The 15,489-nt window shown below is 40.3% G+C and overlaps 1 protein-coding gene across 1 annotated transcript; it reads right to left on the bottom strand.

Moving 5' to 3' along the window:
- Positions 1-285: 285 nt before the first annotated feature.
- Positions 286-15,283, bottom strand: prmt7 (protein arginine methyltransferase 7). Its single transcript, XM_075470561.1, has 17 exons — positions 15,055-15,283; positions 13,869-13,905; positions 13,088-13,237; positions 10,393-10,501; positions 9,813-9,925; positions 8,428-8,657; positions 8,166-8,346; positions 7,964-8,091; positions 7,677-7,815; positions 7,515-7,598; positions 7,374-7,421; positions 6,845-6,934; positions 5,641-5,802; positions 4,567-4,641; positions 2,215-2,375; positions 1,917-2,013; positions 286-1,456 (listed from the first exon to the last, which is right to left on the bottom strand). The coding sequence occupies exons 1-17, from the start codon at positions 15,147-15,149 to the stop codon at positions 1,298-1,300; spliced, it is 2,058 nt and encodes a 685-aa protein (XP_075326676.1). The 5' UTR covers positions 15,150-15,283; the 3' UTR covers positions 286-1,297.
- Positions 15,284-15,489: the final 206 nt, after the last annotated feature.

Here is a 15,489-nt window from a genome sequence, read left to right on the forward strand (position 1 = left end):
ATCTAAGAGATTTAAATGAAACTTGCAAATGTGTAATTATTATGTGAATTTCCACATCAAAAATCTAGGCGCAAACCGCCCATGAAGAGGTGGCGATCTCCACATTTCTGATGTGGGAAACGCTTACAGATCAATGTTAAACAACCTATAAAGCAACCTAAACAAAGCAGTTGTGCACCTCTCGTCTTGTAGTGTGAGAATGGGACCACACGATAACCTTTAGGGTTTCTACAAAGCACTGAAGTTCACTTGTTTTGAACAGACCACTGGCATCGAGACGGCTTAAAACCTGGACAACTTTAATCATCGCCACAACTCAAGATCACACAAAGCTGCTCAAGAAGCGTTTAAACTGCTCATTGAAGCTTATTTATGTATATGAAGGCAAAGAAGAGTAATTTCACGCCATGTTTCTTGACATTACAATAAACTAAAGCCAGGTTATGCTTGAAGGTATTCCATTTATTTCACTGAATCTGCATCCTGTGTAACAGTCGCCTGAGGGCGGGTGTCCACATACGAGCTCTCTGAACACTGACAGGAGTCCCACGTTTAACCTTAAACAGACCTGAAACTGGGCTCCTGACAGCATCACCTCTTCTGTTGTGGACACGGGCCCCGTCTTACATTTTAAAGTTGGCATCAAAAGCTCAAATTGAATGCTTTTTCTACATCACAACTTCTTTAACTTCTTCATCTCATCCCTGATTGTCAGTTAAGTGCAGCTCTACACACGATTAGGTTTTTAGTGAAGAGAAAAAAAAGGATAAATCCTGTTTTTATTTCCCCGTTATTGTTGCTGTGTGGGTCTGTGTACAGTGAGGAGATGAACCGTCACCAAAACAATTATTAGAGGAAAATGCAGGAAACAAAAGGTGGCTAAATTGTACTTTGTGCCAGAGTGTGTTTCAAATTATTCATGTAAAAAAAAATCTTAAAGCAGAACTGTCCTTTAACGGCCTTTGAGATGCCACCGGCACGCCGTTCTTCTAAAACGACTCAACTGTGACACAAACACATCCATAAATATAAAACTTTATAAAGCACCTTTAAAACAACACTCGGCTCTGATGGACAGAGCCGTTGGTGATCTCTGGCTGTTACTGCAACATCAAATATCCTGAAAGGTAATTTTATCACTGCATTCTGGGGAGTTTTTAAGTCTTAACACTGAAGCGTCGTCAGTCATGGGGATCGTAATGGTCACATGAAGTTAAGTGGAACTTTCAGACATGATAATAACAACCACACGTGTTAAATATGCACCAATGGCCCGAGGTAAAAGTCACGTTGGGCGTCACTGAGTGGTGACGCTGAAGTCCATCTTAATGTCTCCTAAAGTGGGCTCAAAGCTGAGGTTGTAAGTCACCGCGGCCCTGCCGTCACCGGAGCTGTCCCACGCCGAGCTGAAGAAGTACACCCCCTGCTTCCTGTGCCGGCTCCACTCGCAGTCGCCCTGCAGGAGAGACAAAACAACCCAATAAGACTTCTGTGTCTCCCCAGTATGTCCAACTTTCTGTTGTATGTGGTAATCCGACGAGCTTGAATAACCGAGATTAGACTTCACTGAAGAAGCCTTTTGGATGAGAGGCGAAACAAACCAAGAAGTCCAGTTGCCCTAATTAAAGCTCCTAAAATGACCTGAGTTTCACTTAATTGAAATAAACACTGAATTCAAATTAAAATTCAATTTAAAAAATACTTTATTTATCCCAGAGGGAAATTAAATGTTGATGTAACTAAATTAAATCAAGTAATTAAATTAAATTAAATGAGTAATTAAATTAAATCAATCAATTAAATACCAACTACTGTCCACCCTGAGTGGGACAGAGCGTTACTGGTACAGGCCAATCCGTCAGAACAGAGTAAGAAAAGGCACAAAGGGAGTCGAAGCTCTCAATGAAGGCTGATACCTGCTCACTGATTGGTCCAGTTAGACCTGCGCTGACAGTGATGTCATCAGTTAGGTGGTATTCCATCCATAAGGCAACACCGTGGCAGCGGCCCGCCCTGAAACAGAAGGTTTATAACTTTCCACTGTCAAAGTGTGAAGAAAGAAATCTCAAATCAAAGACGATCTATTTAAAAAATGCTGTTTGAATAAAACACAAACAGTATGAACTGTTACACGTATAAAGGCAATCGACTCGTATCTTTCATAAAAACTGGATAAAAAGAACAAAACTTGGGCTTATTTCAGTTAGACTGTACCTTGTAAAAGGAAGTGAGCCCTGGCTGCTGATTGGCTGCTGAGGGACGCTCTGTGTGAAGTCGAACTTCATGACGGCGGTGGACTCAGTCAGGGCCCGACAGGGGTACTCCCACAGGGGGTGGGGCTCCGCCTCGCGGGACTCACGGAAATCCAAAGACCGCTGACGAGACAGAAGAGGCGAGTCGCTGTTAAATGACACGTCTTTTGTTTCCAGTGAACACAGATGAGTTCAGAAGCCTGAAACTTACACAAGGAGGCGTCTCTGCCCGCCTTTAGAATAGAATAGAAGAATACTTTATTCATCCCCCAATGGGGGAAATTCAAATTAGTCAAGTAGCTCAAAAAATTATTAATATTTACAATGATTGTATATTAAAAAATAATATTATATTATATAAACTATATGAAACATATATAAAAAATATATATAAACTATAAAAAAATATATAAAATATCTATTATATTTATTTATTATATAAACATTATATATATTTTATATATAAATAAATTATATATAAAATATATTTTACATTTTTTTATATTAATTGGTCTTCTACTGTATTTGTCTCATGCTTTCTGCACTCATGCCAGTATGTGTCGTGTTTTAGGGACAATGACTCTGAATTCAGGAGCCAGTACAAACAGATTTGAGCTTAAGACGCAAACCAGAGCAGTTTAAGAGAGATTTAATGAGTTTAAATAAATATTTAAAAGCAGTTCAGAACCGTCTGATCAGTCGCACAGTTAAACCGCTCTTATTGTTGTTGGATTTGTGAGTGGGATCCATTTAAATGCAGCCCGATTCTGTTAAAACTATTCATATTCCCCGTATCATTAAGAATGCCTCATTATTGACAGATGTTTAGTCTTTAATATATCAGTAAATCTACTGGAAGGAAAACCCCCGACAGCTTCCTGAAGGTCTTTCTGCAGGTTTGTCTCACTTTCCTCAACAGTATTACAGGCTTTAAAGTGACAGTAGTGAAGTTTGTGAACCTTAAAACTATGTCCCGGTTTAAAACTGTCCTAAAGCACCCAAGCGCCAAGATACCACAGATACGCCGCTCTGCTTCATCTTTGTGGACGTTTGATGGCATCTTTGTATCTGCATAGCTGTGCATGTGCAGGGCAAGAGGAATTGGCTGTGTTCGAAACCGCATACTTCTCCTACTACTTCTACTACTCATACTGACTTTATTTCCCAGAAGAACTTTCTTTTCTCAACAATGTACTAGATTCGCCGAAATGTTGGGTATGCATCATGAGGTTACTACTCATACACAAATTACCCAAGATGCAAAGTAACGTGACGTCGCCGATCATCATTTCCTGTCAAGCTAGCTACAACGAGGGTAGGTTCACTTCCTGTTTTCAAAACAAAAGCACCAATTGTATCGTAATGGCTTTCCCTACGATAAAAGGCAACGGGTATTTTATTTTGTGAAAATAACCGGAAGTGCGTTGCTCACTGCGGCTAGCTTTAGTGGCGCCGAATTCGTGGGAACAAAATTGTAAATAGCCGGTATTTTGTCAGGTTTTCAACACGTTGGGGATCTAAACGACTACTTTCTCGCCTGAAAATGTTTCAAATGTTGCTAAAGTTTACAGAGTTTAGAGCTTAAGCGAAATCAGCTTCAGGCCGGCTGATTTCGGCTCGGGTAAGAGCGAAATGCATTGTGGGTAAACGCTCTGCATACTGTCTGATCGATGAGTATGCAGTATGGAAGTATGTAGTATGCAGTTTCGAACACAGCCTTTGTTTTTTTGACAGTGGTGTTACATCCCACAACTCTACGGGAGCAAAAAAGCAAAAAAATAAGTTGATCAAAGGATCTCGGGCGACTTTAGTTTCCTCCAAACATCTCCCACTACACATATCGGCTCAGCCGTGGACCGCTTTGCTTTAAAGAAGAAATCAACATAAGTGTACCTCTACCCATGTGTCAGATATCGGTATTTTCCCTCCTATAATAAGACTTTAAACTCTCCAACAGCAGACTTGAAGCTTTGCAGTGTGAAATAAGACTTCTTACTCCTGTGGAACACCTTTAGGATTAAAACGTTTCCTTAAATTAAGCAGAACAGGCTGTTCAGCTCTTCAATTAAACCGTTTTGGGTGGTGTCTGCGTTTCGTTTAATTTGATTGGAGACTCCTTCTCATCAATAGTTGGCGTTCATCAAGCTGAGATGGTTGAGCTTAAAGTAAAAATATCCACCTGAAGACCATTTTCTGTTTGAGTAATTCTCCCAACATTCAGAGTAGTTACACCGAGCAAAAGTCTGTTTTTCAGTTAATTAAAAAGCAAAGTTTTCTTTTGTTTATAGTCAGAAATATTTTAAACAGATTTTACCTGAATCATTTCATCCATGGGAGTCACATCGAAGCCCTCACAGGTTCCACACGGTGCTCTTATCCTCCATAAATCCTGACAAACACGTCAAAGACAGAAACAGAGTTTTACTTTGTGGAATCTTTTCATGCAGCCTCCTCTCTGCCCACTTTTACACAAGAGTCAAGCAGCTAAATGAGGAGATATTAAAGGAAGAGATAATAGACGAGAACAGACTTCGATTATAATAAAAAGCACACAAATAACAATAAAAGTGAAGGTTTCTGCATGTTTGCCACATTAAATTAATGTTCTGTTCTTATTTTTTTAATTCCTGTCACTCGAAAAGAAAACTAATGACAGCGTGATCGGATTTATTTAGTAAAATTCATATCAAATTTACTTTAAAATCAGTCATTTAACAGGAAAAGACGTTCCTTAAATTTAAATCAAGCTAAATTCAATGCTTTTTAAGACTTGAAGAAATGATCAATAACTGTGTCCATTTGGGAGTTTTTACACTGAAGAAGGTTCCAGTTCTGGTTCAGAGCCAAACTTTTCTGTTTGGACCACAGCCCAGTAAAACCAGTTACACGCCTTACTGGTTCAGAGCCAAGAAGCGCTGACATCAGGAGTTGGTGACGGGGTCACTGAGACTAACCAGACCAAGCGAAACGTTCTGGATCCAGATCCAGTGTTTGGTCTGCCTCCTCCAACAGAGAACAAGAAAAAAAACTGAAGTGGAGGAACACGAGCTGTCGTGTTTGTGAACGCTGCCCAATATCACGCATTAAGCGGCATTCACAATCGCATTTGCAGCTGTAGTTCAAGAACCGTTGAACAGCGTTTGCAGCTTTTTATGCTTTAATATCGTTCAGCTGGAGTTTACAGACCCCATTGATACTGTGCGCATAAATCCCGTCTGTATCGTCGTTCATAAACACAAGCACAAACTGATGTTTTGAATCAGCGTTTAAAACAGTTTTGGTGAAGGAGAATGAGCCAAAGGCTGAAATCTGTGAAGATACAACGTCTAAACTTCGGTCTAAAAGGGATTAAAACAGAGGTGTTTAAAGATAATACCAAACGTCTGACCTGGAACTCCACAGCCACCATGTGCAGGGAGGCAGCGCAGGGCAGGATGGTGGCGTCGGGTCGCAGGAGGCCTGCCAGGGCGCTGCGACAGTACCAGAAGAAGAGCGAGTGCCACGGTAAGAGGCTGGTGCTGAAGTACGGCTCACCCATCAGGACTGAGATCTGCGGCAGACGCACTCACTTCATTAGATTATCAGTAAAACACACAAGACACAGGTCAAATACGTTGTAAAATAAACTCGCTGTTAATCCTAAATTCAGAGTAACAGGTGGGGTGTTTCTAAAGTCCTGAATCTGGACAAACCAAACACTCAACCAGCTTTTTTAAAAACCATTAACCTGTGAAGGTTAATGAGAGGAACTTTAATGAAATGTGGGCTCCTCTGCTCAACCATCTACCGGACGAAGTGACTCAGCTCGTGATGAGGGGCCAGTCCTCCGTACAACAGCCACGCCCACCTGATATAAATCCGTAAGGGTCTTTTCTTGCAGTTACATACTACCATATTTAATTGTTTTTGTTTTTTAAAATATTATAAGTATTTAGTAAATACTATTATTTATTTAGTTTATTTAGTAAATACTAAATTTATTTATTTAGTATTTACTAAATACTATAAATACTATTTAATACACAACAGTATAATTAATGAAGAGCATGCAAGACCACAAGTCCACATCAGGATTTAGACAGATTCTGCAACTACAAACTACGTAGTTTATAGTCGTGTAGAAAAGCAACATATTTAAGAGAAAAATGAAAAAAAAATTGTTTTATTATTTTAAGTCCGCTTGATGTATCACTGTTTACTCTGTGGGAGGCTGATGTGAGTACATTAATGGGAGATGTGTATGTATACAGAGGAATATGAGGAGGGTGCCCGTTTGCACTGTGGGGGCAGATGGGGGGCAGTTAACTGGAAGATTTGCCTGCTTAGGATAGATGGATGGCAATATTTTACTGTATTTTATGTATCTTTGTTAATATTTTACTGTATTTTATCTATTGGTTTTCAGTTTCTGCTGAAAACCAATAAAAATCTGTTTAAAAAAAAAAAAAAAAAAAAAGAAACCATTAACCTTTCCAACTGACCAAGAAAATCTGATAGATGAGACTCTATCCAGTCTGAATATATCAGTACAGTCCGTGGCCTCAGTATAAACATATATAAAGATGATGTTTTAATCGTGGTGCTGCGATTACCTGTTTCCCTCCGACATCATTACCGGTGAGCTGCTCGGGTCTGATCTCCAGCAGCTGGACGCCACCTTTCATCGAGTTAGCTTCCAACACCTGCAGAGAGAACAGCGGTGCTTCTTCACTGTCTTCACATGCACTAACGTGCACGGGTTAACGCACTTTAGACCGCTTTTAGCTTTCTTCCACCCCTCATTTGAGTCTATTTGAGCCTATAAATGCAGCAGGGATTTGACCCCCGGCCGCATTATCTGGATGTGTTCGTCCCATTTTCTTTCAACCTTTCAAAAGCAATAAAATTGTTCATGGCTATAATATGTTTTTTGTTTAAATTACTTGATTTGCTACCTCAAAACACAACCTGCTCATGAGTTTATCTCTTCCTCATTAATTTAGTTTATTTTTAAGCTCAAAATTCTGATAATTTTGCTGAATACTTTCAGTCCCATTCTCTGTCAAACTGAACATAAAGCAGGCTTCAGGCCATCTGAGTGAGCCGAAAGGTAAAAATAACTCAAAATATGATTAACTTTACCTGCTCAATGAGCTGTTTAGACATTCTGGAGTTTTCCAAACTGAACACCTGCGCAAAAGGACAGAAGAACACAGAGAAAAGTCAGGAAAAACCAGGTCTGGGTGTGTTGTTCGCCTCGTAAAGCTGCGTGAAGCAGAGTACCTTCTCAGCTCCGAGCACACGAGCAAACGCAGGAAGTAGACTGCCGTCGCTGACAGAGAGGCAGACGCTGTCGTCTCTCAGGACCTGCAGTCAACAGCATGCCGATTAAAAACACATGAACACGGTCTTAAATATTTGTTCCCGAAAGTCATCCTAACTTACGCTGCGCAGGGCGCTGACGTAGCTCTCTGTACGCCGCCTGTCGTTGAGTTCGCCGAAACGCGGCCGAGTCCAAACCAGGTGAGCCTGGCAGGTGCAACAAGGCCGAGAGGGAGGAGCTTCAGTCTGTGCATCCCGCTGGCTGAAACATCAGCATACAGAACATTTAGGTGGGGAGATCGGCCCAATTCATATGGAAAAAACAGAAAAATTAGAAGATAATTTAAAAAAAAAGGGGACACAAATAAACAGAAAGAGGGGAAATTATTACACGACTGTAGAAAATCCACCTGTTAGCCTGCAGGCTGTACCACAGACTGTAGTCATCATGGCACACCGTCAGCCTGAGCTCGTCTCCCTCTGACACTCGGCTCTCCTCAGGCAGGAAGTACACGCTCTGCATCCAGTGATCCCGCCACTGAAACGCATAAACGCTGATAAGCAGAGCGAACGAGGTCGGAGAGCTCAAAGCAGCTGCAGGGAAACACTCACCGGGGCCGTCTCTGGCTGCGCGTACGTCCAGCTGGGAGCCATGCTGCAAATAATACTTCCACCGGGGTCCATGTCCAGGTCCCACCAGGACAGGACGACCTGGGCCCGACCGCCTGACTGGGCCACAAACTGGGAGGAGTGGGACTGGAAGGCACTGCTTACCGGTTTACTGAAGTCCACGCTGAAAGGGAAGCAGAGCGAGGAGGTGACTTACAGCTGAAGATGGAGCGGGACGAAGCAGGACGTTCTTCTTCTGTCCTACCTGAACATGGTGCACAGAGGACTGAGGGCGGTGAAGCTGGCAGGAGAAACCTGGCTCAGCTGGATGTCGCACACCGAGTGAGCGCCGGCACAGCGGCCGACGGCGGCCGGCGGGACAAGCCGAGCCCCTTCCACCTCCGCCGGCTGCAGCTGCGCCCAGCACTGCAGCAGCTCCGAATCCACCAGCTGGGCGTAGACTGTGGCTCGGTGGGGCACGGCCTCACAGCCCTCCTGAGGGGTGGAACAATAAAAAAAAACAAAAAGTCAATTCCTTCTATTCAGTCTGAACCGTTTACAGCACATCCAATCTGAAACAAAGCAGTGGATACAACATTAAAGTGGCCAGTTTCAGCTTTAACTTTGGGTTTCCTGCGGTACATCCACCATATATTGCTTTACATCCACCATATATTGCTTTACATCCACCATATATTGTTGTACATCCACTATCTATTGCTGTACATCCACTATATATTGCTGTACATCCACTATATATTGCTGTACATCCACCATATATTGCTGTACATCCACCATATATTGCTGTACATCCACCATATATTGCTGTACATCCACTATCTATTGCTGTACATCCACTATATATTGCTGTACATCCACTATCTATTGCTGTACATCCACTATATATTGCTGTAAATCCATTATATATTGCTGTACATCCACCATATATTGCTGTAAATCCATTATATATTGCTGTAAATCCACCATATATTGCTGTACATCCACCATATATTGCTGTAAATCCACCATATATTGCTGTACATCCACCATATATTGCTGTAAATCCATTATATATTGCTGTAAATCCACCATATATTGCTGTACATCCACCATATATTGCTGTACATCCACCATATATTGCTGTACATCCACTATATATTGCTGTACATCCACCATATACTGCTGTACATCCACCATATACTGCTGTACATCCACCATATATTGCTGTAAATCCACCATATATTGCTGTAAATCCATTATATATTGCTGTACATCCACCATTTAATGCTGTACATCCACCATATATTGCTGTACATCCACTATATATTGCTGTACATCCACCATATATTGCTGTAAATCCATTATATATTGCTGTATTTCCCTTTTAATTGACCACAGTGTTTGAACTGGACAGCTTGTTGTCATTTGGAGCTTCTCTTGGAAAAAGAACCGTTTTGTTCAATGAGACACGAAAAGAAAAGAGTAAACATGATAATATTACAAATAAATTCATCTCAGATCATCGTGCATACGGTCTAAAAGGGTTTTAAATTTGTTATTGGTATGAAGTGGATTAATAGTTAAGTAAAATAACATATTTTCAAAGCAGTGAGAACACTGCAGGTGGATTTCTGAGTGTAAAAAACACACCTGGACCAGATTCTGATGGGCATGCTCATAGCTGGGCAGAGCTCCTTCACCTATCAGCTCGGTATCAAACAGCTCAGTGATCAGCACGTTGGCTTTCACCTGCATGTCTCCATCTGTTCAAAGCAACCACACACACGACACAATGAGCTCACCCTGCAAGAGAAAACTTATTTTTCCTTAAACCGATCAATAAACAACTATAAATGAAAGATATCTATTAGTTATTTAAGAATTATTCAAGAATCAAAAGGAAATAAGTCGTTTTTTTTAGTTGAAGTTGAATTAAAAAGGTAAACTATTCAGGAGGTAAAAACAGCAAAAAGATTAAATTCTCTGCATTTTAATACGGAAGCCCGAAGAGTTTAAAATTAAATGCATTTAAAAATAATCACATTTACAGAGACTTTATGCTTTATGCCCATGTGCGAACAAAAAAAAATAAACATTCAGAAGAATCCTAAAAGTATATTTTTTAAACATAAAATATTCCTAATTTTTAAGATTTCTCACAGCTAAAAATGGGATGATCGACATAAAACGATAAAACTGCAGCGATGAGTGTGTGTTGGTTCTGCCCGACCTGGTCCCACCGTCACGTCTGTCGAGTGTTTGTTGATGATCTTGATCTTGTCAGAGAAGCCGTTTTTCTCCACGATGGACAGAGCCGCCTCCGCCATGGGCTTAAAAACCTGTTTACAGAAAACAGAAAAGATTAAAACCAAGCAACAGCTGAAGTGATAAAAAGTGTTCTGCTCAGGAACCTTCCTGACTAGGGCTGAACGATATATTGCATTTGCGATAATATCGCGATATGACCAAGTGCAATTTTCTAATCGCAAAGGCTGCGATTATTTAAAAAAAAAAAAAAAAAAAAAAAAAAAAAAAAAAAGGCTGCGATTATACTCTGTTCACGTGACATGCGCGAGTAAAACATGTGATATGATCAAACGAGATTGTCTAACGACAGAGGCTGCACTCAGGTCACGTGACACGGGGAGCAAAGTTATGAAACAGTCTACCGGAGAGGACTCGCAAGCAAAGCTGTAACCTACACAATGGCCTCAGGCTCAACAGAACCAGACCCTGCGGGGATGCTAGTTTCAAAGAGGAACTGCACATCAGTCGTGTGGGACTATTTTGGTTTTAAAGTGATGGTTCGGAGTAGATTCACCGGGTCATTTGAACCGTGACATCCAGCCAAGTAGCCCACCCAAAGTTTTTCCGATCTTGGCCGAACATCAGCCGAGTTAGCTTAGCCGAGTTAGCTTATCCCGAATAGCTTAGTAGGCTACAAGGGCTAACGGACCCTGGCAGTATCTCCAAAATTACCACACTAAAATCACATGCCATGACACCAAACTTCTACAGTAGTACAAATATGGTCTGTACTCACAAAACGATGCATTTGGAAGTTTGTACATAGTCCAGGAGTTTATTATTATCAACACAAGCCTGATAGCTTTTCTGCTGCTAAAGCTGCGTCGACGTCACTTCTGGGAGCTTCAAAGTAAGGCAAGGCATCTTTATTTATATAGCGCATTTCATACCACAGGCAACTCAATATGCTTTACATAAAGACAAGGCATTTAAAAGAACAGCATAAAGCAGCATAAAAACAAGCAATTAAAAAAAAAAAAAAAAAAAAAAAAAAAAAAAATAGAATAAAAATTAAAGCAATCAAAGAAGAGGGGAAAAAGAAAAATATAAACTCAACCATAATGAGGGTTGATCTACTACTGTAGACAACAAAGCAAGGCTGCTCAATTTCTGCATTGATAAAATAAATTCACAACTCTACAACATAAAGAATCATGTAAAATATAGCATATACTTTGTTGTCTACAGTAGTAGATCAACCCTCATCTTACTTTGAAGCTCCCAGATCAAGGAAGTGACGTCGACGCAGCTTTAGCAGCAGAAAAACTATCAGGCTTGTGTTGATAATAATAAACTCCTGGACTATGTACAAACTTCCAAATGCATCGTTTTGTGAGTACAGACCATATTTGTACTACTGTAGAAGTTTGGTTCATGGCATGTGTTTCCTTGTTCCTTGTCAACACTTTATGCTCAGATGTTTGTTAGCTCAAAATATACTATTGTTGTATGTTCAAATATACTGTTTTGTTAAATAAAAATGTCAGTCATCAATTCATGCATCACCTCATGTCATCATAACAGAGGTCTGTCTTCCAGGAAAGAACAGTTTAAAATTAATGTAATATAGTTTTAGCCATACTGTATGATGTATTGCTTGTCTTTGTTTAATAATACAGAAGACAAAGAGCTTAAAAAATAATCGCATATCGCATCGCAATCGCAATATTGGCGCGAAAAATCGCAATTAGATTATTTTCCATAATCGTTCAGCCCTATTCCTGACTGAGGGAAACGAGCCATAAATACTGCAGAAAAGAGCTTAAATGCTTCCTTTAAGAGCTCCTTTAGCAAAGGACACAAATGACCTTCGTTTATGAAAGTAGGAAATAGTTCCATCCCACAATTCATTGCGGCTGCAACTCTGATAGCAACGCCTGATTGTTTTTATCCAGTTTCCCAACTGTGACTCATGTAGATGAATTAGGAGGAGGAGGATGATGATGAGAAGTCTGTGACAACACTACGTTTCCATCCATCCATCATCTTCCTCATCAACCCAATCATCTCCAACCCACCATCACCGAGAACAAGATCCAGAGATACTGCCTGGACAACGTCACACAGTTACAACAGCTGCTCATCTGATGTAGAATATTTATTGAACATCTGCAGTTTGAGAGCTGCAGACCCATCTTTCCTTCACCTCGTTTTCCATGGAAGTCGAGGAAAAGAGCTTCAGAAAAGACGTGAATAGATTTACGGACATCTACAACCTGTTACATTTTCATCAATTACTCCTTGTAATATAAAACAAGCTGAGCTGAAACAGCTAGTCAACAACCTTTAAGTTTAGGATACAAATCTATGATATTTGCACTACCTCAGATACCAGTTTTTTCCCTTTTCTTTACTCGCACGACAGAAAATGTAATATTTTTTTTACATTTTGGACTGATTTCACATAACAAGAACAACAAAAAAAGGCTGTTTATGTCACCAGTTGAGGCCTAAAGTTGTTATTTATTAATTGCTTTCACCATTTTCCTCAGGTACAGACCAGTTATGTGATACTGAAGAGAAGTTATCTGCAGCCGAACACCAACACCGTGTTTTTACGTCACTCTTAATAAAACACGGGACAAAATGAACACATGTGGAGACACAAACATCTGTACCTCCACAGCGTAGCAGAGGTCAGCTCCGGCAGTGACGGCCATCATTGACAGGAGGCCGGTTCCGGTCCCGATGTCCAGGACGACGACCCTCTCGCCGCGAGCCTTTACTCTGGCTACGGCACCCCGGATGCCCCGATAGTACTTCTCATTCTAAAGAAGAAAAAAAAAAAAGGAGTAAAACATGAAACATCGTGCACATCTGACAGATACAGAGCGAAGCTGGAGAACAGTTTTCAGCTCCACACTTTTTATTAACTTACTGTTCATTGGTTGTTATCATCTGTGAAGACTTGTTGAATGTTCATGCAACACATTAAAGCTTTTCGGAAAAAAAACAACTACAATTTGACAACGTCAAGCTGGAGCAGTAAGGCCAAAAGATTTTAAATCTGTTTAAACTCTTAGAGGCTTAATTCATCCAGCACTTATTTCGCCCCAACAGTACATCAAAATCTGTTTATGAACACATTGAAGGTGAGAAATAAACACTACAGCTGCCAAATATTCACTCATATTACATGTACAAAGCCTAAATCATGAGTTTGTTTTGACATTTGGAAGACAGACTCCTCCTGTGGTGTGACAGAAAACTCTGTGACCTAAATGGGAAGTATATCATGGGTGTGCGAGAACCAGACGGAGCCGTTTAATTCGGGACATTTACTCTATTTTCATTGGTCAAACTGAAAAGCACAAGTCTATTTTTGTAAGCCATAACCAAAAATGCTTCAAAGTGACAATACGCAGGGCATGAAAGCAGAAATGTTCATGGTGTTCTCACCCTGTCGTGATCATGCAGCATGTCAGCGTAACAGGACCTGAAATACAAACCAAAACGCCAAGTTAGAAACAACATCAAATGCTGCTAACTTACAGCCAATAACAGAAACGTGGTGTCACCTCTGAGGTTTAAACTTGAACAACGCACTGATTTATGCTGTTTCAGCCACTAAAGTCCAGGGATTTAACACAGATTACACTTAGAAATACAGCCGAGTAGGACCAGAGAGAAAAAGAAGTCGCTATTTTCAGATGAATGCAGAAATAAATCTCAAATTTCACATGAAACCGTATGAGTTTTACGTCTTCATAACTCTCCTGTCAGGACACAGCAAGCCGCGGAAAAACAAGATGATACAAAAACACGAAGAAAAACGATTGTTTTGGCTCAAATATTCATGTTTAGTTTAAATGCAGACGCATCAAATCACTTTTACAGACAAAAAGATATTATAAAAAATGTGATTAAATTTGTCACTTTTGTCTCAAGTTTTATCTCAAAGTTTCAGCTTCTTAACTCATAATTTGGACTAATTATTTGGTTTTTAATTTTCTAATTCTCATTCAATTTTTAATAATTTTTAAGGCTTTCTTGATTTATTTGCCATCATGTTGTTCTAATCAATGCATCTGACGATTTTTTTAATCAAACGCAGGAATAACTGTCTCAAAAACAGTTTTTGTCCATATGCTGTTAGACTATTAAATACCTGAACGTGGCCCACAGAGATACACGAGCTGTGCAACATATTTATGGAGAAATTAAGGAGTTTGTGTCTGTTTTTAATGGGTTTTACCGTTTGCTCGACTTGTTAATTTCTTTTAAATTGCAAAAATGACAGAGGCTCTTAACGACATTCATTCACCGGCCACTTTATTAGGTACACCTTGCTAGTAAAAGGTTGGGCCCGCTATGTTAATTCTGTTAATTCTTCGTGGCATAAATGTTAATTCAGAGATGACTGATTTTTCATGTTTATTTTTATTATAGCTATAACTGCCACCATGAGAATATTTTAAAACCATCTTTGGAGGCTAGACTCTTTTTCTGAGAGGCTCAAATGTCCACATGTGCAAACTGAGCCGTCATGTCCCCAGAGGACCCGCAACTAAACCAACGCCCCGCTCGCCTCAGTGTCTGCCCGGGCAGCGTGGCTCTGAGCGCCGCCTCGTTAGCTCGGTGCTACCTGGCTATCTCCTGGTGGTAGTCGTATTCTTCGCTCTCCTCCACCCAGTCCAAAGCTCCGGTGGTCGGGTTAGCTCTCCCACAGAAGGTCTTCATCTCAGCTACCTCCAAGATTGATGTGTCGAGCGGAATAAAAGCCGTGTATCCAGGACAAATCTCCACAAGGCTGAAAGTGAACAGGTTTTTACACAGAAACAGCGTTTCTCAGGAGGCCGCCATGTTGCCCAGTGACGTCACATACTTTTTTGATCACGTGACTTTAAACATTCGAAAACTTCATTTTTATCCTTTGGTGATAAAAGAGCAAAATATGGAACACTCAAAGTGCTCAATATTCATTTTAATATATGTAAAATCTAAATGTATTTTATTTATATAGCCCTTTACAAACAATCATAACGATGTACCAAAGTGCTTTACAGTAGGTAATAAATAA

The sequence above is a fragment of the Odontesthes bonariensis genome, chromosome 7, assembly GCF_027942865.1.
Source record: "Odontesthes bonariensis isolate fOdoBon6 chromosome 7, fOdoBon6.hap1, whole genome shotgun sequence".
NCBI classification, from domain to species: domain Eukaryota; kingdom Metazoa; phylum Chordata; class Actinopteri; order Atheriniformes; family Atherinopsidae; genus Odontesthes; species Odontesthes bonariensis.